Source organism: Sturnus vulgaris, chromosome 3 (genome assembly GCF_052056855.1).
Source record: "Sturnus vulgaris isolate bStuVul1 chromosome 3, bStuVul1.hap1, whole genome shotgun sequence".
NCBI lineage: Eukaryota > Metazoa > Chordata > Aves > Passeriformes > Sturnidae > Sturnus > Sturnus vulgaris.
In genome coordinates, this window is record NC_142245.1 from 1,280,504 (window position 1) to 1,306,376 (window position 25,873).

Below are 25,873 nucleotides of genomic sequence, written 5' to 3' on the forward strand. Positions count from 1 at the left end.
GGGATCACACAGCCTTGTTTCCCTGAAGTCGTGCATGTTCCGAGAGTGAGTGGTTTTGTGTAGATGTGTTTCTAAGAGAAGGCAGTAACCCAGTAGGTACCAAAGAGAGAAAATAGGTAACAGGTAGGTAACAAAGCTAACACAGCAGCACTGGAGTGGTGGGACTGGTGGATATGGCCACAGGCCTCATGGTCAATAGCAAAAACCAAGCAGGCATTAACTTCTTCTGGTTTAAAACCCCTCCTATCAATTAACATGGTTATCAACATGGCTTTCAACAGGAATCCTACCTGCTTCTGTGCAGTTCTCACCCAGAACAAATCACCTCATCAAAATGTTTAACACATCCATTACAACTGGAGCTCACCCAGCTGTTCTCAGCTCTATTGGTCATGAAGCTTGGCCAAGATCTAAGCTCAGTGAGGAGCATTAATATCAACAAAATGCACTTATTGCCCAAAGAGGTTGTGAACTCCCCATTCCTGGAGGTGTGACAAGGCTGGATAGGGCTCTGAATAACCTGATCTAGTGGAAGGTGTCCCTGCCCACGGCAGGGGGACTTGAACCAGATGATCTTGAAGGTCCTTTCCAACCAAAACCACTCCATGGTTCTATGAGTTTTCCCTTTTCTGCTCATTTGTCATGGTAGCAGCACACTCCCCACCCCTGTTACAGTACACAAACCTGGGAAACCAGCAGCAAAAAGAAAAGGTGAGGGACAAGAGCAAGAGCTCAGTTGCAGGTTGAAACATCTGGCTCCAAAGAGAGGGTGGGCTGCAAAGAGTGGAGAGGTTGTAGAAGGCTACTTGGAACAGACAAGAAAAAAACATCAGAAATGGAAAACAGGCAGGTTCCTGTACACCTCCCATGTGACTTCATTCTGCTGCTCAGGGGGAAAGAACAATTCTGACTTTGAATAATAACCCTGACCAACTACACGGTCTGCATAGGCATCCCTTGGCTGGTCTGTCAAACAAGTGCAAACCCAAACATCAGGGATCTTCCACTTGTGAAAGGAAATAAAATAAAAAATGTGATCAGTTTTTAAATCACCTTTTCATCTAGAAGTCTTCCAGGCATTGACAAAATTGTTAAAATGACAAAAGAGCAAACAAAATACCCCAAACCAAGCAGCCAGTTTGTGCTCAACAGCAGCAACTGTGGTTACTCTCAACAACCAGTGTGGAAGCACAGCTGAAGCAGAAAATGCCACTTGAAAAGATGGGAGATTTTACAAGGCTAGGACACCACAGGAAGGCCAGTAAGGGTTGTTCTGGTCTTGTATGCAAAGGGTGATATTCACTGGGATTACTGCAGCTCTGACTGTTGCTCCTGAGGGTTTTCCAGAGACAGTCTGCTGTGCTTACGTTATCATCTAATAAATACTATACATAATTTATAAATTTAAATGTAAATGTAAATCTAAATCTATCATCTTATAAACATGGTGGTACCTGGGGTAATCTGAATTCATCTGATAATGTTCTGACTAGTTCATCACTAAAAGAGCACATACCAAGGCATGATACAGCAAGAGCCATCTCACAGGAGCCAGAGAAGGAATGGCCCTAAAGAGAATTCACTGGAGTACCTTTCCCACCTGCTTTTTTGGAAGAATTTTATGCCTCTTTCTTAGATTTTTAATTCCCCAGGTATCATTTCCATTAAAAAAATGTTATTTTTGGTCTATGCAGTAGAAAGAAAAGGAGGTTTTGAGTCTTTGAGAAGAAAATGTGGCCACTGTGCTATCTTGAAGAAAAGGCTGTTTTCTCCTATCCAACCTCTCAGTCCTAGCAGGACTCTTTAAATCAACACTTCCAGGATTGTAACTTACAGATCTGGGAACCATTGTGCAAAAGGAAAATAAGCATCAATTCTGTTTTCACCTGCCAAATAGCTGATGAGAAATTTGCAAGTCAACAAGTGTCACTATTTCTGTTCAGGTCAGTATACTCATAAAAGAGTAGGCAAACTTTTACAACTTTTAGGCAAAAAAAACCCCATTTTTCTGACTCTGTAAGGAATTAATGGGAGTTTTATCTCCATGAGGCTTGACCAGCTGTGAGACTGTCAACCAAGAACTTAAAGAAGCTTTGTATAATCACTATTTACACACTGAAGTAAGCAGAGGAAATTCAGAGTAAATAAGATGCAGAACCTAGGGAGCCTGTCTCTGAAAGGGCTCATCCTTGTGCACAAGAGCTCTGGGATCAGTGTTGCCCCTTTCCAGTTTACAGGACCAATCTTCCCAGTTCTCAGAGTCCAGCAAAACTTCTGACATAGTTGCTGACACATTTCCAAGATTAGGCGGTGAAAAAAGAGGCCATAGCAGAGCAGGGAAGTGTTTCCATCTCTTTTATCCCTGTATGCTGTCACCACTCAGGGAAGGTTTTTGGTTCCTCCTGTCCTCCTTTGTGGTTTACATACTGTTCAAACAGTGATGCTGCACGATTTGCTGCATGAAACAATCTGGGGCCCCTACAGCTTCCAAACTTCCCTTCCCAAAGCTTTCTGGAATGGTTCTCCTAGCATGAAGGACATGTTCCATCACCACGTGTTGGACATGTTTGCTCCCTCCACCCATCAAGTTTTAGGCCAAAATTTAGACCCAAATTTGTGACACTTCTTAATGGCCCAACTCATCTCTGGGGAGCGCAGGGGAGCGGTGCTGTGGAGGCAGCTTCTTGTCACCCACCCATGGAACCATGCACTGGCTTGGGCACGGAGGATTCTTCAGGATCATCCCATTCCACTCCCCTGCTGTGGTCAGGCACACCTTCCACTATCCCAGATTGCTCAGAGCCCCATCCAGCCTGGCCTTGAGCACTTTCAGAGGTGGGGCAGCTTCTCCGGGCAAACTGTGCCAGAGCTTCACTACCCTGAGAGTAAAGAATTTCTTCCTAAAACTACTTCCTAAACCAACTAAACTTATCCTCTGCCGGTTTATAGCCATTGTCTCTTGTCCTATCACTCCATGCCCTTGTAAGAAGTCCCTCTCCAGCTCTCTTTGAGCCCCTTCAGCACTGCAAGGTGCTCTAAGGTCTCCCCTGAGCCTTCTTTTCTCCAGGCTGAACAGCCCCAGCCCTTTCAGCCTGTCTCCAGAGCAGAGGTGCTCCAGCCCTCTCGAGCATGTTGGCCTCTCACCAGCACATCTATTCCATCTTTACATACATACTTCTTAGACACAGCAAAAGGATGGTAATTTTGTGGGCTGGGGAACTATAAGAAGCCAGGAATTAATTTAACCAGAAAACCAGATCTATTAGTGCATTGTTTTTATAAGCACATCTTAGGCAGAACAACATTTGAGTTTATTGTTTTGGTTAAAAAGACTGCTTATTAATGCCAATTCTGCTTTAAGGCTCTGAATTAAAAACAAATCACTCATTTTTTCCTCTTTCCAATCCTTCAAGTTTCAAGATGCAAGTGGCTTGTAAGAGGCTGTTCCAAACCCGAGCACAGTTTGAGGAGTAACATACAAGTTTCTAGCAGACAACTTTTTTTATACTACAAGCAGCTACTGCAGGAATTAAATCTAAGTCTCACTTCCATACAGAGGGATGCATTTTGAGCTGAAACTGAAAGACTTGATCTCTGTCAGCCTTTGGGGGATGGTTGCATTTTATAACAGCATGCAAAAAGCCAATCTGTTCACAAGCAAATTTTGCAACAGTAAATTGAGGGCAGAAATTCAAATACCTATTTATTTTCAATGAAGGTAATATGCTCCAAAATGGAAATCACAAAGATTTGGTTTAGTATCACAAACAGGTCTACACTGATCTCCACACGCAACCAACACTATCCAAGGAGAAATTCAGAAAAAAAATTTGCAATATGTGCATTAACTTGCAGAGAAAAATTATGTATTGTATATATTTTATATATAGTAGTATATTACATTATATTGTACAATATACATTCTCTGTTGATATAGAGAATGTTGGCAGAGGGAATTTTTCTGGCTGCGTGTCATGGGAGCCAGGCTGAAAGTCGTCCTTGGCTCAGTGAAATAACTTCGTGTAAGTTATAAAGAAGTCAGATGCTAACATAAATTTGTACCTGAATGTTGGGATTCTGCCCATTGATATCTGCTTTTGACAGGTCAGGGAAGTTTGGGAGGTCCAGGAGAAAAGACCTGGGTCCATCTCTCTGCAGGGACGTATGGCCGTTCTCCTGCCGGAATTGCTCCTTGGGGAATGGCCGGTGGGCAGCCTGGAGATCGGGGTACTCTCGTCGCTCCTCGGGGTTCAGGGTGAAGCTGTCTTCAGGAGAAAGCTCCTCTGCACTCAGTGTGTTCTGGGGAAGAAGAGCAAAGCCCAGTAATGACAACTGAGAGTGTGCAGTGCTGCCAGGGCCCCGTCCCTGCCATGGCTGCAGCCTTACAGCACCCAGACCCACGGCTCACTACTGAAACTCAGATCTGCAACCAGCTGACACGAGATTAAACTGAGTCAGACTTGGGGACTTGAGTTCTTCCAGGCTCCTGAACCAGTCCAGCCTTGTGCTGAGCACCTACACGTGGATGCAGGCATCAGACTTAAACCTAGAAACATGAGGCTCTGAAGTAACCCTTGGGAAATAAAATGGTACCACATTAAACATGTCCCTAAAAATGCTGAAATCATTTTAGTTTGCTTTGTTCCAAAGTGAAGCAAAAACACTGACTGCTAAGGCCATGTTGAAATTTATGGTATTAAAAGATTCTACCGCTGAGCTGGCAACCTCCCCTCCTCTCCCCTCAGTCTGCAACAACTTCCATCTCTTCTCTGTGTTCCTCACCCAATTTCTCTGGTCTTGAACATCTGAACCTTCCTTCCTCTGGGATCTCATTTTCATGTTTGCCTAATGGTGGGATTGAATTTCACCGAGCTGTGGGTCAGCGGTTAATGCTTTTGTTATTGTTGAGCGTGCTTTTGGGTTTTGTAGTATATTACAGCAGGCTGCCTCTGAACCAGTAGCACTGCTGCCACTGCCTTTGACCTCACCAAGGAGACACATTTAGTATCAAAACACAGTCCTCCCTGGGTTAGGACTGGTCTGGGGACTTGGGGAAAAAACAGCAAAGAAGTACAATCTTCATATGGCTAAAACAAAACAAAACAAAAAAACAAAAAAGAAAAAAAAAAGGCATGGGGCAGATTCAGCACAGGTTTTGGGTTTGACTCAGCTGAAAAAATTTCAGCTTGAGGTCTTAGTATGACTGCCTGGGGAGTTTTTATTTTCAGTTCATAAAGAGACAGCAAGCATGGAGAGGGTAAATGTTAAAGACCTATCTTTTAAAACAAGCACAATTAAAGTGGAATGGCCACATGTGGTTCTGGCTCTACTGAAGCATATTTTTGCCAGCATTTCTGGTTAAATGCAATCTCCATCCAGCTCCCCTGGTTCAAATTAAGCCACAGCATACCTTTAGCTAAGCTCTCAGATAGATAACAGCTCCAATGCTTTTTCTTTTATTTTGTGTTTATTTGCTTAGAAGCTTCTAAATTGATCATTAAAAAGATTTTACAATATAACCCGTGTACATTACAGAAAAATATTCAGTGAGTTAAAATAAACAGAGCTTGAAGAATTAATCTCAGACTAAGTGAAATTGTCTCAAGTAAAAATGAAGGTATCCTCCTCTATCCTCCTCACTGCACTCTATTTGTAAAGAGCAAAATCAATTTAGCAGATTTAATACTGTCTTTGTACTGTCATGCCCAGAATGGTTATACTCTGAAAGTTCCAAAAGGATAATTTTTGACATTTATCTACAGCACAGATACAAATTCTGAGTTTGTGTATGTGTGCAGTGCCAAAAATGTGTGTGCTCCTGACAGTCTGCTTTGCTTGAGGGCTAAAACAGGCTCTTCTCTTTGCTGGGGACCAGGAAGGACTTTCAGATGCCTCTGGTGGCCCACCCATCATTCAATATAAAGCAGAAAGCAGATCACACAGCAACAAGCTCTGGGAAATGGAACTGAGGGCCACTAAGCTAACTTTAGGTTCCTTACTCATACGGCAGAGCTTTCACTTAACACTTTTCAGATAGAATTTAACATGCTTGGTGCACCAGGATTAAATGGCTTTTCAGTTATGTCTGACTAACAACATATTGTAATATTGCTGGGACTAAATTACTTAAATTAGGAAAAAAAAAAAGTGGTACTTCAGTGTTTTTATTGGGGTATCACGCCCATAACCTTACCTTTATTAAATAAAGTAAGATTTTATTAAAAACTAATAAAATTCGCACATACAATTCCATACTTTCCCTATCTGCTTGGGAGCATCCTGACTCTCCACATGAACATACCACGCAGCCAGAGCTGGCCAAGGCCTTTGGAGAGCCACATTTAACTCTGTGACAAGACTCCGTGTGTGATCCTGACAGGTCACGCTCTGCTGGCACCTCGGTGGGGACAACAGCACTTCCCTTCCTCACTGTGACGTTTGTGGGGAGCTCAGCAACTACAATAACAAGGGCTATATAAAAAGTTTTTTACTGGTGTCAAGCAGATGGGGTATCAGATGGAGTTAGTTAGGAAATTGTCATGGTGAAGTAATGACATCAGGCTGATCGGGCGCGCTCCCAAGCTGCTTGGGGCAGGGACTGCCATCAATTACAGAGCAGGATGGGGCTGCTTGGCTTGGGGAAGGAAAACAGGGGGAGGACAAGATAACTGCTCCATCCCAAAGGGAGGATGGACCACTCTGCCTGCCCAGGGTCACGATGGCACGAGTGAAAGGACATTTGTTTCCAGCCAATGAAATGAAGAGAATGTCCATTTGTTAGGAAGATGCTTCTTGGTGGCACTTCTAAGCTGACCTGCGGTATTATCAGAAATGTGCATTTCTGGTAAAAAGATTAAGGAGGCTGCCACAAATAAAAGTGAGCTTGAACTGTGTGTGAAGAGAAGACTGTGCTCACCCTGTGCTACTGCATTAGCTCTGCCAAGGACCATCTAGCAGGAAAAAGTTTGTCCTTATTGCAACGCCAGCATCCTTTCTGAAGTAAAAGGGTTTGTGCTCCAAAGCTAATAGATGAAATTTTTTTTTTTTGGGGGGGGGTATATTCTTCTCTTCTTATTTTTACGTTATTTCCCATGTTTATATTTCACCCTATTTTGAGTTGCACACAATTTTATTACTGATGCTTTTGGGAAAGCAGTATTGCTTGCCTTCCTTTAAAAGCTATGTCACTTCATTCAGAACTACTGACTCAGTTTCTTTGAAGTTATGACATTTCTAATTCAGGCACACTGGTTTCTTACTCAAATGATGTATCTGCTCTAAATATTTTAAGATAAAACACTTTTTTTCCCCTTAATTTAAACGGATTATTCACAATGTTTAGACTTTCCATTAAGAAGATTTTAAGAGGTTACTCATACTGGCTGTAAGCTACAGTTCTGCAAGCCCCATGGCATCAGATAATTATAGAAGTTCCTAACACAAAAACAGCTTAGGATTTTTGAGTGTTCCAAGTGTGGACAGTCTATAAGGGCAGGAACATATAACCCATAGCTGTGTGACCAGGCAATGAAATAAACCCTTGAGAGAGAATCTGACACGTTGTTTGCATTACAGAATAACACACCTTGCAACACCCATCTCTGAAAAAGGGAGGGCAGTAGGTCAGTACACATCAATGTCTTTGTGTCCATCTATGAGCCACAAGAGAAGAGCAATTCACAAGGATTTTGTGAGGATAACATTCAGTGCTGGTGATCCAGGTGGGACTTGCACTGTGGAAAAGTTTAAGGCTCCAAGAGACAATCCTGCAGGCAGGAGAAATGTTCTGATATTGCAGGTTAACTCTCCAAAAATGAGATTGGTATTTTAACACCCTCCTTGGCCTTGCCATGATGTTTCTCCCTCTGCCACGACAGACATGAGCTGCAGGGAAATGTTTCTCTTCCCCACAGAGAAGCTAAACAGAAATGGGAACTTGTAAAAATACCAAACTAGGGGGAAAAGGGAATTTCTCTGCAATTTTGGCAAGCAAGGAGTCCATCTCCCTCCTCTCTTCCTTATTTTAATACCATTTCCACTCCTGGAAAAAAAAACCAAGACACAGAGTAAGTGAGGAATGACTGTAGCTACAGAAAACATTCTGAAGCAGTTGCTCTTTCTCTGCCCTTCATGTTTATTACTTTCCTTCACTCCCCACTTGCCACAGTAAGGGCACATTTGCAAGCACTGCTAATTATGGAGTTGAGAGGATTTTGGAAAACTGATACAACTTATATTCTAATAGCTCCCAGGCAGCAAGGGAATCTATTACTAAATCTCTGCTCCAGCTACATTGCTTTCTTATTTCTTGCATACTCCTTTGAAATATCTTGTAAAGTGATCTTGACAAGAGGGCTTGAACTGAAAACTGAGGGTCTGTGACTGCACTTTCATGATGCACCTGTACAGCATCTTCAACCACCAGCAACAAGGAACTTTTATTTATTAGGAAACTTCACAGATGCTATAAAAGATTATATTGCTATCAGAGACAAAATGAGGCCTGGGGCCTTCACAGCAAACCATTAGGACTGGTTTCATTTCCCACCTGCCCAAACAGATTGTTTTCATTTTGAAGGCTGTCATGGGTTTTCAGGTTAGTGCTAAATGATCACTTTAAAATTAACCAGTCTTGGTTACACACCAGGGTACCACATGAGACTCTCACCTCCACAGATCCAAGATATGTAATGAACCTGGGTGATCTAATTCCTGGAGTTTATTTATGTTTTTCATCTATCACGAGTATAAGCAGCATGGGACCTATCAGGGCGAGGTAACAGGACAGTGTTAGAGAAGCAGGCAGTGAGGGTAACAGCTGAGAAACATTATCAGAGATACACAGAGAAAAATTTCTTTTGTGATTAATGCCACAGACAGTCCAGGCAGTCAGACAGAAAGTCAGGGGTGTCACATCAACCCCTCTGCTACTAAGATAGTTTCATTTATCCTTAAAATGAGCTTGCCCCTCACTCACATATGGCACTGAAGTGAAAAGCCTTACTTATCTTTAGAAAACTGCACAAAACAATTGTTCCAATAATAAATAGTGCATTTTAGATAATCTGCTAATAAATAATTTAAAACAGATGGCATTGGCTTGTATGTACACAATTGTTTTCACTCAGCAGGTCCAAAATAGAGCATCTACTTTAAACATCATGCAAATAAAAAATGAATCACTGATAACAGTTGGTAATGATAATGATAATAAAGTTCTGTTAATCATGGTCTGTGTTTTAGTAGTTCTCTACTATTCTCCAGTTCTCCAGCAGAATTGGTAAAATGGCCGTGCATGCAGTTCTGACTTGCAGTACATCTGCCTGTGTGACTAGGTGGTCATGGACAGAACAAATCCAGCCACCCCACAGCACACTGCTCTGGAGCACTCGAGTTTCAGGGGCTGGATGGCTCTGGAGGAGATTTTGTCTCTGTGGAGAACAAGGAGAGAACATCCTCTGTGGAGGATGGAGTCACAAACGCTGCTGCAAGTCAGAAACTCACAGCAGATGTTAATCCACAGTCACTGCTGGATGGTCTCTGTAGATGCTGGGTGCCAGGGGCACGGTGAGGTGCTTGGGGTGCCCCAGTACACATCCAGTCCAGCACAGCTGGCTGTCTGCCTTATGCTGGAATAGCTCTCAGGAGCTGCATGCAGCAGAACCAGGATCTCAAAGCACCTGGGCGCATTTACCACAGAATCACAGCTTTTGAATTTTAGGGTTTCTACACTAAAAAACTTCCCTGTGTAGCCCTTATGGCTTCACAGAGAATCCTGAGGACTGAATGTGTAGCCAGGACATGTGTTATGTCTGCAGAGATGCTCAGGCTGTAGGTTTGAGGGCCCCTTCACATCTAGGAAGCCCCAGACAGCTCTTTGGAGGCACATGGCCAACACGACTCCAGGACCCTCCATGCTGTAGGAAAAGGCTGCTGCCTTGTTGAACCTTGGGAACTGATGCATCCCAAATGCCAGAGCAGCTCCAACACCATTCTTCCCCCACTGAGCCAAGTTATTGACCTGCAGCCACCAAGCTTTGGTCCATCCTTCTTTCAGACTCTGCTTGGGAGTTTTGCTCACCGAGTCTCCTGTCTCCTCCACGCCCCTGGCAAACAGTCCTGAACGGTCCTGGCAGACAGGATTTTTAACTCTGAGCTTAAGGAGAAAACCAGCCACATTATACTCAGATCTGGCAACCTCTTGCTACATGTTGTGGACACACATTTCACATCACAGCTATTTTTTTATGCTCCGTTGTTTGCTTGTATTTCATGTTTTCATTCAGCTGGAAAATACAAACAGTATGGTTCAGCTTGAAGGTGAAGAACTGCCAGTTTGTATAAACACTTTGATAACAGAAACTTGGTGGTGATTACAGCTCAATGTCTGCTGGAAAGAAACAGAGGGCCTTTAGCAAGTTTTCTAACGTAGTACAACACTGGTGCTTTGTTCTTCAGCAGATACTCAGCCATCCAGGGGACGGCCAAGCACACAGAATTAAATTGTGTAGGACTCTGACAGATGGTCAGTGCCAAGTTTTGCTTGCAGTTAACAGATATTTTCAGTTGCCTAAGCTGCTGGTAAACATTTAGTTATTCTTCATGACTCTAAAGATCTTCCCTGTAATCACTGCCTGGCTGAGCTCTCCATACAGGACAAAGTGATTTAGTGGCTGAACAGGCAAAGGTACAGCTGAAGAGTAGCCCAAGTATTCTAAGCCAATAACCTGTGGTGCCAAAATGCAAACTCTTTGAAAGTTCTAATTCTTTTTAGGCCTTATTAAAGACTTGCATAAAATCAGTAGTAAAATAAAGCTTTAAAATAGAATTTACTTATACCCTCGCTAAATTTAATTAAACTAGTTTAATCTCACCCATCATCTGAAATCTGCATCATAATTTATACATTAGGTTCCAACAGAATGGGAAAAGCTGCCTTAAACTGCAATCAAAACTGCAAAGGAAATCCAGAATATTAATGCTTTTTGTACACAACCCTTTGGTCAGGTTTTGCAGCTCAGCACACACAACGTCAGTGTAAATGAAAGAGGACAAACATACATCTCAAGTTATTTTCCTGCGTTTTAAACCATGTCCTTTTGCAAGTTTATTCCACTAAATCACTTCAGCTAGGATTTCACTAGGTGAACCAGCTTTAATAAGTGAAGTTTTCATCTCTCCCTAGCTAAAAGAGTAACCTTGCTTGAAGCCTTTTCAATTTCCAAAGTTGCCTTCAGCTGTTAGCTTCCAAGAAACAGCTATTCCCAGCCTCCGTGTCTCCCTCTCATATGCCACTGAATATCCACCCTGTGCTTTCAAAAGTGTCTATGACTCTGGCTGTGTTAACTGGCAGATGTTTTTAGAGACTAGAAAGTGTTTAGTCCCTGTGGACTAAAAGTTACATGATGACTTCATCACATAAGCAAAAGCTAATAACGGGAAAGCAAGAAAGCAGACAAGTGTTATATTCCAAAAACATGATGTTTCCTGTGCTTCTGGCAAAGCCACTTCTGTGCCTGAAAAAAGGCAAATCACTTGAGTCTTGGTGCTCAAAACACACACACACGCCATCGAATCGCTGCGAGATAATTTATGTGCCTCTCCCTTAGCTGCCTTCCCCACCAGTACTCACTTTCCTTTGGATGGAAGTGAGAGGGTGAAGGCAGAGGAAAAGCAGTGTTTGTTTGCCTGCAATATCTGTGCACCTCACAATGCTTTGCTGGAAGGGGGTTACTGCACCCAGGGGTTTTACAGCAAAACAGCAGCAGGAATCTGAGCAGCTGCCTCTGGACCACGCACCTCAGCTCCTGCAGGGAAATGCTCTTTCAAGTGCATGGCTAGAAAACTTTGGAGACTGATACAGGAGCAACTGGAAGTAATTTAGCATAAATGGCATCTGCACACAGAGGCAATGCTTGCTGTGGTTTCGTATCAAGCCATCAGCAGTGGACATCATGCCCTGTCCCTCCACCTCCCTGATGACAGATGAAGAAAGCAGAGAGGACGTGGATTCACAGGAGAAAGGCCTCCCTCCAGTGACATGATGGGGAAGAAGAGCAAGTGAGTAGAGAGGCAGAACACCATGGCAAGACACTGTGAAGACCCTCCTCTGTCTAAGATGGGAGAAACGAGACCCTGGAGAGAAGTGTGGGCTTTTTGTATTATGAATTCTATGCATGTATATATAAATTTTCCTAGAACAGTAAGGGAGGGGGCTATTTCCTAGAGCTGATTAAAGAAGCATGACTCGATTTTCAATTTCAAACGACTCGGGGGGCATTCCAATTGACTGCAGACAGGAAATGAATACCATACATGCACTGAACTAGGCAGATGCTTTTGAATCTGACACTTACGTGAAATGAAAATATCTTCATTTCTGTCTCCCTTCCACCCCATGATCACTAGTCAGTTCTGAGCTATTTTTAGGATAAATGGTTTTATTTTTCAAACTTGTTATACTCTTAGCATGTGCCTGAAGCCACCCAGATGCCACTGACAATGAAGTGTATGGGAGCAGGCAAAAAGCATCTTTAGATTAGTCCCAGCAGCCCAACACAGCAGCAAGGTAAGAGAGGAAAGATAAGGAGCTCACTTTTATGTCTCCTCACCTCCTCTGGCGAGGAACAGCGATGGGACCCTTGTGGATAAGCCAGATCCAGGGAGGGAGAACAGTTCTATACAAAGAGAGATCCCGAAGCAGAAACAGCAGAGACACTGAAGGCTATGGCTCAGAACTCACTTCCAGCTACTTAACTCTAAGAGATAAATATATAAAAGAAATAATATATACATTTTCTCCTCATGCAGCTCTCACAAGCAAACTGCAATAATTGTCATGGGTTTTTTTAATGGGGTTTATAACCCAATATAAAAATGTAATTGTGGCTCCTTTTATCAATAGCAGTGTGTTTCAGGGAGTTGGCATATGCAGCTCTTCTCCCCTACTTAGTCCATATGTGTGCAAACATGTGACTTCAGCTGCATACTCTCCTTGTATTTTATTGTAGGAATAGGATAAAGGAAGGGGAAAAAAAAGCAGAGAGGTGGTATTAATCTGGCCCTTACTCTGATGTTATGCAAATAATGAGCTCGTTTTATCTTGATGTTAAGACAGTCAAAGCTGTATTCCTCAGAACATGAAAAAATTATCCTCTTAGGAGACAGAAGAAGAAAGAGGGATGGGTAGTGAGAAAGGGAGCTTTGATTTACATTATTCAAAATGCCATGAATGCCAGATCAAAGAAGAGCAGGAATCAAATTCACATCCACTGAAGGATTTCAGCAGCTTTTTCAGAGCTATTGATCTCCCAAGGGCAAAGCCTTTCAAACACTAGGTGATGCCTCTAACTAGCCAGAACTCCCACCTTATACTGGCTGAGCCTCACGTTGCTTGCTTTCAGCAGCTGAGGAAAGCAGCAACAGTCAAGACAATGCTGTGTCTGGGTTTGATGAAGGACACACAGAGCTGAGCACAGAAATGGAAGGTGTGCATTTTCTGCACCAGATGTTGCCTCTCTAATGGCCATCACGGTAGATGTTAACTAAAAACCAGATGCCCCACTGACAAGCCATGTGTTTGGTGACCATGGAATGCTTGGTCCGAGGACAGAGTGTTGTCACCCTGATGAGAGTTCTGGGCAGGCTTTGTTTGCCCAGTGCTGACTTACTAAAAATATGAAGTCACCTCGTATTTTTGTGTGGGATGAAGGTGGAATAAGACATCTGAGGAGCTACTGTGGCTCAGCTGGCAAGCAGGGACTTGTTCATGAGTTTGGACTCACCAGTCCAATCTGCACACCTAGAAGGCACAGGATCCAACCCTAAATCAAGTGCTGAACTGTCAAATGCACCAGGGATTGGCATCTTCCCCCCACCCCTTCCCTTCCTTGGGACAGATGTCTTTGGAGTCTAGTAGACAAGCTCCCAGGTGTTTTGCCTTGTCAGTGGACTTCAGGATCATGCCTTAAGCAAGAGCCACTGGAACTGTGTGCAGTAAAGCAATTTAACCTGATGCAGCCCCAGATGGTTTCCCAAAAGCTGCCTTTGGGCTTCTGGTGTGGATTCCCTTGAATGAGCAGGCTCATTGCTGCTGCCATCATCACATCCCTGTGAACAATGCCTTCACGCTGCCTTCCACATTTGCTATGCTGCACACACATGGCTGCAACAGCACACTGTGGGTTATTTGTCTCTTTGCAAGCTCTGCTCACATCTTGAAGCCTATCTGCTCCCACCAGCACTCAGCACATCTTGGTACCCTGAACCTTTTCAGGAAATGGATGATCCTTTTCCTCCTGCATGTTTGGATTGAGAGCTGGTGCTGCTACCATTGCTACATCAGTATCTCCAGGACTCTACCAGGCTAAACAGCTCCTTTGAAACCTCTGGCACTATTCTTTGGATAGTCACAGGCAGCGTGGCTGCCCTGGGTCCCGTTTGAGATACACATTCACAAACGTTAGACACACACATACCAAGTCCCCTATTCTTTCCCAATAAAAGCCTGGAGTTTAAAGCACAAGGTGAGGAATAGATACTCTATTGGCCAGCTGCAGTGAGCCTTTCATAAATAACACGAGGATCAACCCCCATCATGGAAAACGATACTCCAGAAGCTCTGTCCCGACAAACATCTGTTTTCCTATTGTAGAAAGGAATAACAAGATAGGAAAAGTTAAATGCTGGATGCCTAAACAAACTGAATTAAGAAGAGATGGTGGGAGTAATGATGAGTGAATTGTAAGCCACCTGCAAATGTTAAAGTTGTCGTACTACTCTTCTGCAGAACATTAAGCCTATACTGCAAACCTCCAATAGACAGGGACTGTGCTCTATAAAAATCATGATGAATGCAGGCTTGTTTTTATATTATGGAGGTCCTAATCCTCCTCCTCCTCTGCCTTTGCTCTATTGTTACAACATCAAAGACCAACTGCTGGCCAAGATACAGTCAATATGAAAAGGGCAACCAGCAAATTTACTGCTTGACTTCATTCCCTTTAAATGGAATAGGCACCGTGGCCCTTTTTCAAAGCCCAATCACAGACATATATCTTTTTTATTGGACATCATGTACAATAAAGTGAAGCTGTAACTTGGAAAAAAAATAGAACACCTTAAAAAAATCCCATGAGGTGAACATTCCTTTATAAAAATATCACTGTGGTTACATGTTTTGAAAAACTCACAGGGCAAAAGGCATGGACTGGCTAGGTTATAGTTTAGCTAAGATGTATACCCATGCCTAATATTGAGCTGGTTTCAAAAAAATACCCCAACCAACGAACAAAAAGTGATATATTTAAGACAGAATGCCAGTGCCATTCAAATAAACTGAAATAGCAGCATTCATGTCACGAGAATCATTAACTGCTTTGTTATACCCCGCTCTGTGCAGCGAGCCTTTACAGACTTCAGTCCAGAGAATTTTAAAATCAGGAGCACAAAATGCTGACAACATACAGACTGCATCTTAAACTCTGGTCTGATTACTGAGGTAACTTCCAGAAGCACTTTCAGATGAGAGTTGTATCAGCAGACATTAAAGACAGCAGCAGTTTTATTGCTCTCATGTTGCTGAATAGGAGATAAATAACTTCTGGCTATGAAATTAAATAGCACATAAACAATTTACATGATGTAGGAGGCAAGTACAGTGGGGTGTTACAGAATCTATGCTAGACAGCTATGGTTTTCATTTTCTGTTTTAAACTATCAATCTTTTTTTGTTTCTTTGGGTAGCTTGTGCAAACAGACATTAGTAGATACCTGGTTACTAGTGTTATATCAAGACCAATCCCGTACTGATTTTAAAATCCTGCACTGATGCATATGGCAGGTGAAACCAAGCAAATTTATGTTTTATCTTTATAAACTTTGGCAGCTGCTTCCAGTGGAGTAACGATGGTTTCTTCAGGCAAAAACTGCTGCTGCTGGGTTACTTTTAAGGCAATAAAGATACCAAAGCTGTGCAACTCATTTTTAAAGCACTAGCTTAAAAGAATAGTTGTCTTATCACAAGGTCCTCTTCCCCGTTATTTCTGTTACAGTTTCTCTGCCGTCAGTCACCCCCTCCCATCACAGCTCTTCCAGTGCAAGGACTTCACCTCCTGCTCAGCATTCCTGGGCATCCTTCTATCGGAGGAAGTGTTTCAACTGAGTGAAATTGAGTTACCTGAGTGCCCAACTCAATGGGAACTCAAAGGCAGGATGCCTGAAAGGAGCATTTGGGAAGTTAAACCTGTCCCATGGACGACAGGGACCCAGTGACTGCTCCTTAGAAGAGGAGGAATCCACTTTTCCTAGAGTGGCCCTAGTGGCAGAAACAGATGAGGCACTATTTGGCTTCTGTAGATACCTACACAGAACTTGCTGGTTTTGTCACCAGAACTGATCTCGACAGCAGAGAGGAAATGTTAAATCTTCCCAAGGAAGAGGGACTACTGTGGAACAAACAGTGCTGGGTTCTTCAGTGCAATGAAACTTAACAGATGGAAATTAATTCATGCAGCATGAAGAAAGCCACACACCAGGGCCCAGCTTGTCCTTATGGATGGAGGTCCTGATGACATGTGCTATGTGCTCATCAGCTCTGTGCAAAAACTGAGCTGTGAAGGATTCGCATTCAAGAGGATCTTGGCTCTGCAGCTGACACAAATCATTGACTTGTCTTGCTTTGTGGAAGTCAGTGGAACAAGGTCAGTTTGAACACACTGAGAAGGCAGATCTAGCACGGAAGCACAAAAGCCAAGGGATGTGTGAACTCCTCCTGCCTTTCAATGTGCACTGACTCCACCAAGAGTGTGACAGGAAGATTTCAACTCTGATTTTCCCCTCTCATCTTCAGGAGCAGCTCCCTACATTAAAGGCTTGGAGATGAACAACTCCAGGCTTGCTTTCGTCCGGCTAGACTGCCAGAAGAGAGGAATAAAAAAATATATGACCCATGGCTATGAGTTCTCCAAGCACTTGAAAAACAAGGACAAAAGGATAAAGGAACTGCTTACCAGTACCGCCCACACCAGCTCCTCTAACCAAGCATTCTGGTGCCACAGAAGTGACCACTGTGGCGAGCCATCCCTCATTACAATAATAAGTTACATTTCACTCTGTTTTCTTTCTTTTTCTGGTATTTCAAATCGAAAGTACATGGAAATACCAACACTGGAAACATTCTGCTCTTGCTGATGTACCAGTGAGCTCACTACGCTGTTTCTTGGAAATGTTATTCATCTCTATGCTTTGGACTATGAACTTAGCCTGGCATTTACTGTCTTTCAAACTTGTAAAATAGGCACAATAGTCTTAAAGTGCAACAGTAACCACTGCATCACTGAGTGCTTCCTTCTGCCTTTTACTGAAGCACTTTGTATTTCTTGCTTTAAAGCTACACTTCATTATTCATTTCTGACAGTGCCCCCATTCAGGCTGGACACCCATTGCACTGCACATTGCTCACAAGCTACACCACAACACTGGAACTTCAACTTCCATAAGCTTGGGTTGAGATTTGAAAAGTAAAATAAGGGGAGAAAAAAATGACACCACTGAAAAAATAATACTTTAAAAAAGTCATCTTTCTGATAACTGAACATTATGCAGCCAGTTCAAAGGGCTTTTATATAGTGTAGTCTTAAAGCAGACAGCAAGGTAAGAGTCATAACAAAAGGACCAAATAAGCACTAAACCAACACCATGAAGAGAACAATGAGGCACAACTGGGTACTGCCACAGCTGTTTGCAAGGAAGACTGGAAAAACACACAGAAGTGCATAAAGCAACCAACTCTGACAGCTGAACCTGCCAAAGCTGCTAAATCAGGATGTAAACACGAAGCAAAACTATGTTGCTTCAATGTTTTAGGTTTATGGTTGTGTAAGGAAACATCTCAATTGCCTATATATTCGAAATATGAGTGTATTTCAAGATTTTAAAGTGATGCAGAAGAATGCAAGTGTAAGAGAAGTATGGCAAAATAATTTCCTAGCATTACTTGCACTCTGTGCACTTTCACATAATAAAGGAAAACAAAGGAGAAGTTCTTAAGCATGAATGCTCATAAATCAGTGCACCTTAGAAAACAAGAGATTTGCAAACTGATTTTTCCTTTCCCCTGGAATACATACCAATGACTGGGTTTTCAGAAGTCATCTCTATCACATAGGATTTCAGAAAGCTTTTTGAATATATACACGATGTTGGCAGGCCAAGCCAGCATTGTCTGCATCATTATCAGTACTACTGCCCTCTGCACTTCACTTTCTGTGAAGTTTTCAGATGCTGTGACATAACACAGCCAGAGTCTCTACCTTATTGACAATTCTTTCATTGTTTCCTTTGAGGGCGTTTTCCACCATTTTGGAACAATTCAGCATCGATTGCTGATATAGAGATGCTGTAGATATGAGCAGAGACAGAAGAACAATGCTGAATTCAAGCCACAGCCCCCAGTTTACATCCAGCACAACCTGCATTGGTTAAACAGATGTCTCCTCAGCAGAGCAAGGTGTCAAACAGCTCAGTGTGCTGAACCTGTACGTTCTGGAGTTTTGTCACCTACCTGCAGGTCACAACAGCAATGCTACAAACCACAGGGGAGTGAGTGCACACTGACCAGCACCACTCAGCACCAACCATGAAGAAATTGTTGAAGCCACCAGCAGAGCTGCAGCTCCAGGCCTCCTGCTTTTGTGGACAGCAGGCACTAGGGAAGGACAGAACAGGGAAATGTGACTGAACCTAAGGGCTGGCAAGCAAAGCAGGAGAAGGGAAGGAGAGAGTTTTGTGCCCATCAGGTAAGAGCAAGGGCTCAGTAAATAACTCAGAGAGACTCTTCAGTATGAAGCACTAGGAAAAAAACTGCTCTGATCTACAGAGACAAAATAGAGAGGCACCTCGTGATTTGATGCCAGGTATTTATCAGTGATGATCCAAGATAAGCAGTACTGTAACTGTTAACTCTTGAGCTGAAGAGATATTTAGCAAAATATGCCTCATCCAAACATCTTGGTAAAATTTAACTCAGGAAGTTACATTCATACCTGCCTAATATTGCTCCTTGCAGCCATAACTAATTAAACTATTCTTGGATACCTGTTCTGAATTATTGCAGCAGTCTAAGATACTAAAACTCTCGTCACATCCTACCCTGAAGGCTCTTTTCCACCAAGGATACTTTAGTTTGCTAGGAAATTAATCAAAGTGGTAGGTATGAAGAGAAGTTTAATTAATGCTTTCTGGAGATTTCTGGGAGCTGGGTTTGAAAGGTGAAAGAATTTCTCCTGGGAGCAACAGATGCCAGAAAATGGCCCTCTGCTCAGTGCAGCAGTCTCAGCCCTTCACCCTTGTTTCCTTGTTTTATCCTTTGCTTCCATGCATCACACGTAAAGCTAATCACCCTTCCTTCCCCCTGGATCCTGGAACAAGCCACAGCCCAACAGCAAAACCACTAAAGAGCACACATAATTCCCTCCCTTGGGAGATGAGAGAATGAACTGCACATGGTCTAAGCCATTGCTAAATCTCAGTGCAGAGCTGGAGGAACATATGCCAAAGGGTGAGCCTTAGCTAAGAACCTACACAGAAAAGCTGAGAAGAGGCAGGTTTCACTGTCACTGCCAAAAAGCACAAAACAGCAACGAGGAACCCCCTCACCAAAAGAGACTTTGGGCTGCAATCAGCCTGCCCAATTCACAAGCCACCTGCTCTGAAAGCTATTCATGTAATGCATAAACTTCTCTCAAGGCAGAGAAGGATTCAGTGCTCATAGTAAATAAAAAATGTACATCCACTTACTGGCACCTTACACGGGCTAAAGGCAGCCTGGAAAACAATCAGGCAGAACGTGGAATCGACAGGTTCTCAAAGATGACTTAAACGATTGGTTCCTATTAGAGCAAACCAAATGTAAAGCTTGAGCTCAAATTAGCTTCAAAAAAACCGAGTCTAAAACGCTCCCAAAGTAAACATCTTGAGTCCTACTTAACTGAGGAAGCCAGAGAGCTGAAATGTGCCACTGTATCCGACTGGAGATCGTTTTGCAAATTGCCTGGATGCAGTACAAGGGTCAGCAAGAACGACAAGCCCTGAAAAGACCGAAATGCACCCCAAGCAAGGGGTAGCAGACAGCACACACCATTGCTAAACTACCCATGGCGTTGAGCTGGGGGATCTTGGGAGAAAATGAAGAGCTCAGCCCTGTAAAGGGCTCCTCACGCAGCTTGGAGAGCGACTCTTGTGCAACCACTTATAGGCAGCAGAATGTGTTTTTCCTGGTAGGGCTCAGAGAGCGTCTCCGACACGCTGTAATTGCTTGCACGCTTATTGAAGAGGGGGGCAAGGGCAGGGGCAGGGTGATTAAAAGAAGAAAAAAAAAGAAAGAAAAATCTGTTTACAGCAATGTGCTGCTTTTCAAGTTATGTTTTCTTACACGGCTCCAGTTTAAAGCACAACTACCGAGTTTCAGGCTAATGTAATACTGCTGCAAGTATCACAGTGGAGAATCTGACTTCATGTGCTATGGCATATATTGTTGGTGGCTCTGTTACTGCATTTTACAAGGTCATTTTTCTTGGTGTGGGAACACTGTTTTTCTTGGTGTGCAAGGCCTGCTATGGAAAAATTAAGAAGTGATGGGGATAAACTTCACGGTGAAATAGTTTCTCTCAGAATGAAAGCACAGATTTTAGAGCATCGTAAAGTATTAAAAATGTCTTCCAAAATTTATGTTCAAGCCTTCCCTTGGTTTTAGAACTATGTAAAAAGATAAAAACATACCCAAGCTGCTTTTTTCCATCTCTTAATATAGCTTCGTTTGCTCTTCTTCAGAAAAGAAAGTTTGTACTTTTTTATTTCATAAATATGCTCCAGAACAGCTTCTGAATGATAATTAAATTAGACCCAATAGAATTCTCAGCAGAAAAAAAAAGTCTCCCCCTCCCCAATTCTCCTTTTTTTTCCCCCATTGGAAGAGATGGAAGGAGGGGAATAAAGTCTGATTGAGAAACACAAGGCTGATTCCCTCTCATAACTCAAGGCTGTGAGCTGTTTTACAGCTCCAGTGCGGATTTCCCATTTTGTGTTCCTTTGCCCTGCCACAACCCAGTCCTAACAGCAGCACGAAACCGCAGCCCTGTGGAGGTCCAGCAGCCATGGGAGCTGCAGCAGAGAACCAAGGGAGCCTGTGCTCCTACCTCACCCATCCCAAAGAGGATGCACATCGGGATTTTCTCCCCACTGCTGCTCCTCTACAAGGCAATCCCAGACATCTGGAATCTCTGGAGACACACACGGCGTGGGGAAGGGCACCAAAGGGGGAAAGAAACAGAGGGAGGAAAAAACAACTCGTTCAATTTTAGGATGGAAGGGGTTTTATTTTCTGTATTTCTTTCATCTCTCAGTCTAATTAATTGCAGGGGTTAACCCAACTAAAAGACCAAAATCAAAACCTATGCTAAAAATCCTTCCTTCGTTTGAAGGACCTAGGGATGGGAGAAAGAGAAGCTCTTCCTCCCTTACTGAATCAGCCTTCAAATGCTTAAATCTCCAACAATATTTTAAGATTACTAAGGATTCTTTCTGAATCCATTTTATATAAAAAGGACCCAATTCTGACTACCTCATTTGTGCAAACAGACTGCCTAACACACCATACCCTCCGTTTGATAACTGCCAGGGACTTTTGAGACAAACTTGCCATGTCGAAAGACATCCATAAACAGTTGTTGCAAAGATTACTCTTCCCTGGGTTTGCCACACTTCTTCAAGTCAAATTTCGTCAAATGCAACACTTCTCACAATCACTCCTCTCCATAGATGTACCAAGAGAGAAAAACCCCGAGAGCTGTCTAAGTGCTTATATCAACAAGTCTGAGTTTGTGCTGTTTCGTTTCCCACGCTGACTGTCGCCCTGTGAGTGCAGTGCAGCAGGATTTTGCATTTCACTTCAGCACGTGCCATGATACAGCCCAAAACCTGCCAAAATCAGAAGATCCCACTGAGATCTATCTTGTGATGCTCTGAATGGAAGCATCTGCCTGCCTAAATCCAACTTTCTAAAGCAATGGGATCCAGCTAGCAATAGAATCCCTGGAAGTTATAAAACCAGAAAACTGATAGACTTCCATCTGTTTAACCAATTGCCTTAATCAATATCCTTTCCCCCCATAATGTTTTGTACAGACACAGTCTCTCAAATACAAAACTGCAGAATCAATTGAGTTGGGAAGTATATAAAAAATTTTCAATTCTACAAATGGCAAAACATTATGAAAATATGAACTGCTAAAGCTATCACAATGCTTAAAGGCACAGAGTTTATTAAGGTAACCTGTAAAACATCACTGGACAGAAAAAAATTCTTGAAGGCAACCATCTACAGGTTTTCAGGAGACAACCAACTACAATGATAATAATCCTGGCTAATTATCTAAAGATGCTTTTCCTCTTGTTTCACCCTAACCTTACAAAAGTGCTCTCAAAGGAGCTCCTCAGGGAAATGGCATCACCCAGAGCTCCCACTTGCCCAGATGTTTCTCTCATTATGCTACAAGCCTGTCAAGAAAAGGCAAATTCAGGGTTATTCTAATGATAGCAAACACCTCATAAAAAACCTCTCCAAATTTACTTTTCCAAGGAACATCGTTTTAAAAGGCATTGCCAGTGCCCATGAGGAAAGAAAGCATCATTTATAAAACATTATTACCAGAAATCTTGCAGATATTTTAAAAAAACAAACATCCTGGAATGTCAAGCCGGTGATAAAACTGCAGAGAGAGCACGGTGGGGCCTTACCCACCGTGCAGGGCTCAGCACTCTCCAGCAGGACTCCCACCAAGTTCAGCAGGAGGTTTTCTGCCTTATGGGGACCCGACTCCAGGCGGTGACCGGGATGTTGAGCCTGCAGCTCTGGCTTCCCTCCTGTGGCTAGTGGGTTCATTTTGTGGACCACCAGCTGGGGGTCCCACACATACAGTGGCCAGCCTGCACTCTCCTTACTTTTCCTTGTCTTTTATACCCTGCTGGTGCTATGATTCTTACCCAGATGATGGCAGTTCTGTCAGTTCATCGCACGACTTGGTAGTTGAATTAATTTTACCACTTGGGTACAGGGGAAGAGAGTTGGCCAGGACACATGCAACTGACCAGAGATTTACAAGCTTTGTCTGGGGATGTTGGTGATGCTGCAGCTTTGGTCACTGTCTCCAACCTTTATAAATGAATGGCAATATGTGATACTGAATGAAAAGAACGACCTGCAAAAATACCAACACTGAACAAAAAAAGTCCTTTACATAAAGGACAAAAGTCGGACACAGTACACAGTTTATTTTCATGGGAAAAGTCTTTCAAAAGCCCGGAATGGGCTAGCGCTGTCCTTCACATCACAAGCACTTATCACTCTAAGCGTCTTGCCTATTTCAGGACTGTCAGCCTGTCTAGCGATGCTTTCCAAGGAAAGCTACACACTTAGCTCCAGTATTTCCCGACACCACACACTCCTATCTGCCCCCCTCTCGCTCCAGGGAATGCTGTGCCCCCACGAAGGCTGGGGACATCCCTTGCCTGCCCCACAGGTGCGCTGCGGGGTGCGAGCCGCCCCGACGCCTCCCGCACGGCATCGAACCGCGGCTCGGAGCAGCCCTGCCTTTGCCACCGCTGCCCCGACAGCCGGGAGGGCGAGAGAACCCTTGGGGGGTCGGAACAGGCAGGGGATGAGGGGGATGATGAGGATGAGGAGGAGGAGGCGGTCGGGGCAGGTGCAAGGCGCCGGCTCCCGCCAGTCAGTCCGGCCGCCCCGACGGCCCCGGGGGACGCGGGAGGGTGGTGGGGGAGGCGGGGCGGCACTCACCTGCCGCTGGCTGTGGTTGCCCGTGGGGGCGTGGGGCTCGCCGCCGCCGCGCAGCACGGTGATGTGCAGGGTGAGCAGGAGCAGCCCCAGCAGCAGCAGCAGCTCGGCCGCCAGCCGCACCATCCTCTTGAGCCGGGCGGCTTTAGGGCCCCGCGGCGGCGGCCGCGGAGGAGGCGGAGGAGGAGGAGGAGCCGCGGCCGCCGCCGCCACAGCCGGGGCCGCCGGCGGAGCGGCCCCGGCCCCGGGAGCCGCAGGACGGGCGGCGGGGACCGTGCCGCTCTCGCTGTCGGCGGGGCGGGCGGCGGGCGCGGGGCAGCGGCGGCAGCAGCAGCAGCAGCAGCAGCAGCAGGAGCGGGGGCCGCCGCCCCACGGCGGAGCCACGTCGGGGCGGGATGCCGCGGCGGCGGCCAGAGTCCCGGCGCTGCCCGGCGGCGGGCGGCAGGTACCCGCGGCCGGCGGCGTCTCTGCGGGCAGCCCTGCAAGCCAGAGGCACCGCGGGCCGTCGGAAGGAGGGAGCGGGCGGCCGAAGCCCCGTGGCCCCGGGGAGCCGCGGCCGGCGGGGAGCGGCGGGGCTCGGCGGCCGGCGGGGAGACGCTGCTGCGAGGACGGGGGGAGCCGGCAGCGTGTGTGCGAAGGAGAGGGAGGAGGGAGGGAGAGCGAGGCGGGGGGGCCGGGGACGAGTCTCACATGGCGGGGAAGCCGGGACGCTCCGAGGGGAGGAGAGAGCTCGGGGCTATCGCCTCCCTCCGCGCGCGGGGATGGGGGTGGCCCCTGGACCAGCTTCCCCCGCCGCCGCCGCCGCCGCCGCCGTGTCCTCGCCCGCCCCGCCGCTCCCCCCTCCCCTCCCGACGCCCGTCGAGGCGTCACCCTGCCCTGCCCTGCCCTGCCCTGCCCGCCCCGCAGTGCCCCGGCCCCGTACGGAGCGGGCCGCGCCGCCAGACCCGCCGGCTGCCGGCCCTCGACGGGGAAAAAGAGGGGCAGATTGCGGCTTCCCTCTCCCGACCCCCTTCGTCTTCCTCGTCCTCTCTACCCCCTGGCTCAACCGTGGGAGATGGGAGACGAGGGGCTGCGAAAAGCTTCAGCTGCCCGCTGCCCTCCCGGGGAGCTGGATACCTGGCTCCATCTCTCCTCTCTTCCCTCCAGTGCCCTAGGGCTGGCCGGGGCAGCGCCGCACTCTCTCCTGCCACCGTGTGTGCGCGTTTGCAAGCGGCCGCCGCTCCTCCTGGCTGCTGCTGCTGCTGCTGCTGCTGCTTCCAGACCCACTTTCTCGCCCCCTCGCTCTGTGCCGGGAGAGGTACGTGTCGGATGCTTTTATAGTGCCCTGCCTCCTTCCCCTGCTGTCCTCCCTCCCTGCTCCCCCCCTTTTCCTTCGCCCTCTCTGCAGCTCCTACTCCAGCCTAGCGTGTCCCCCCCCACGCCACCCTGCTCCCCTTCTCTCCGTGCCCTGCTTTGCCGGGACACCCCTCTGCTGTACCCGCACCCCATCCCACACGCGGCTGCACCTTGCGTCCCCACTGCCACTTCTGCTCGGCCGGGATGGATGTGCCCTGGAGTGACACATCCCTTTCTGCTCGTCTGTGCATCCCTGGTGGGACCGCACCGGGGTTTGACGCTCCTTACTCTTCCTCTTGGTTGCTGACCTGTGTCAGTACTGTGGAAAAAGCTTTCTCTCTCATATGGAAAGCCCTCAAATTTAAAAGTAATGTGGACTTGAAAATATGTGGAAACGAGAGTTGGATTATCACTTGCTACAAGTCAGTATCTCAGTGTCCGGTCTGAAGGAGCTGGACCTCTTTTTGAGTGCTCAAGGTGCAGCTCAGCATAACAAGAACAAGCACAGCTCAAATCAAGTTGAAGCATAAATAAAGCCACCTAAGAAAAAATGGGAGTTTTGGAATCTTTGTTGTTGTTCTTGTACAATTGGGAATGTTATGTGTGAAAATGGGGATAGATACGAAGAATCTGCGAGTATGTGACAGCTGGGAGGCTGAATTGTTCTAAAGTACCTAAATTGGGGAAAAT

General features: G+C 45.3%; 1 protein-coding gene across 1 annotated transcript in view; it reads right to left on the reverse strand.

The window, feature by feature from the left end:
- Positions 1 to 24,035, reverse strand: part of ISM1 (isthmin 1) — a 36,685-nt gene extending 12,650 nt beyond the window's left edge. Inside the window, exons 1-2 of the mRNA XM_014895009.2 lie at positions 23,852 to 24,035; positions 4,063 to 4,299 (exon numbers count right to left, since the gene is read on the reverse strand). Of these exons, the coding sequence (XP_014750495.1) occupies positions 4,063 to 4,299; positions 23,852 to 23,974 (360 nt within the window). The 5' untranslated portion in view covers positions 23,975 to 24,035. The remainder of the gene's footprint in view (positions 1 to 4,062; positions 4,300 to 23,851) is intronic.
- Between the last annotated feature and the right edge of the window lie 1,838 nt (positions 24,036 to 25,873).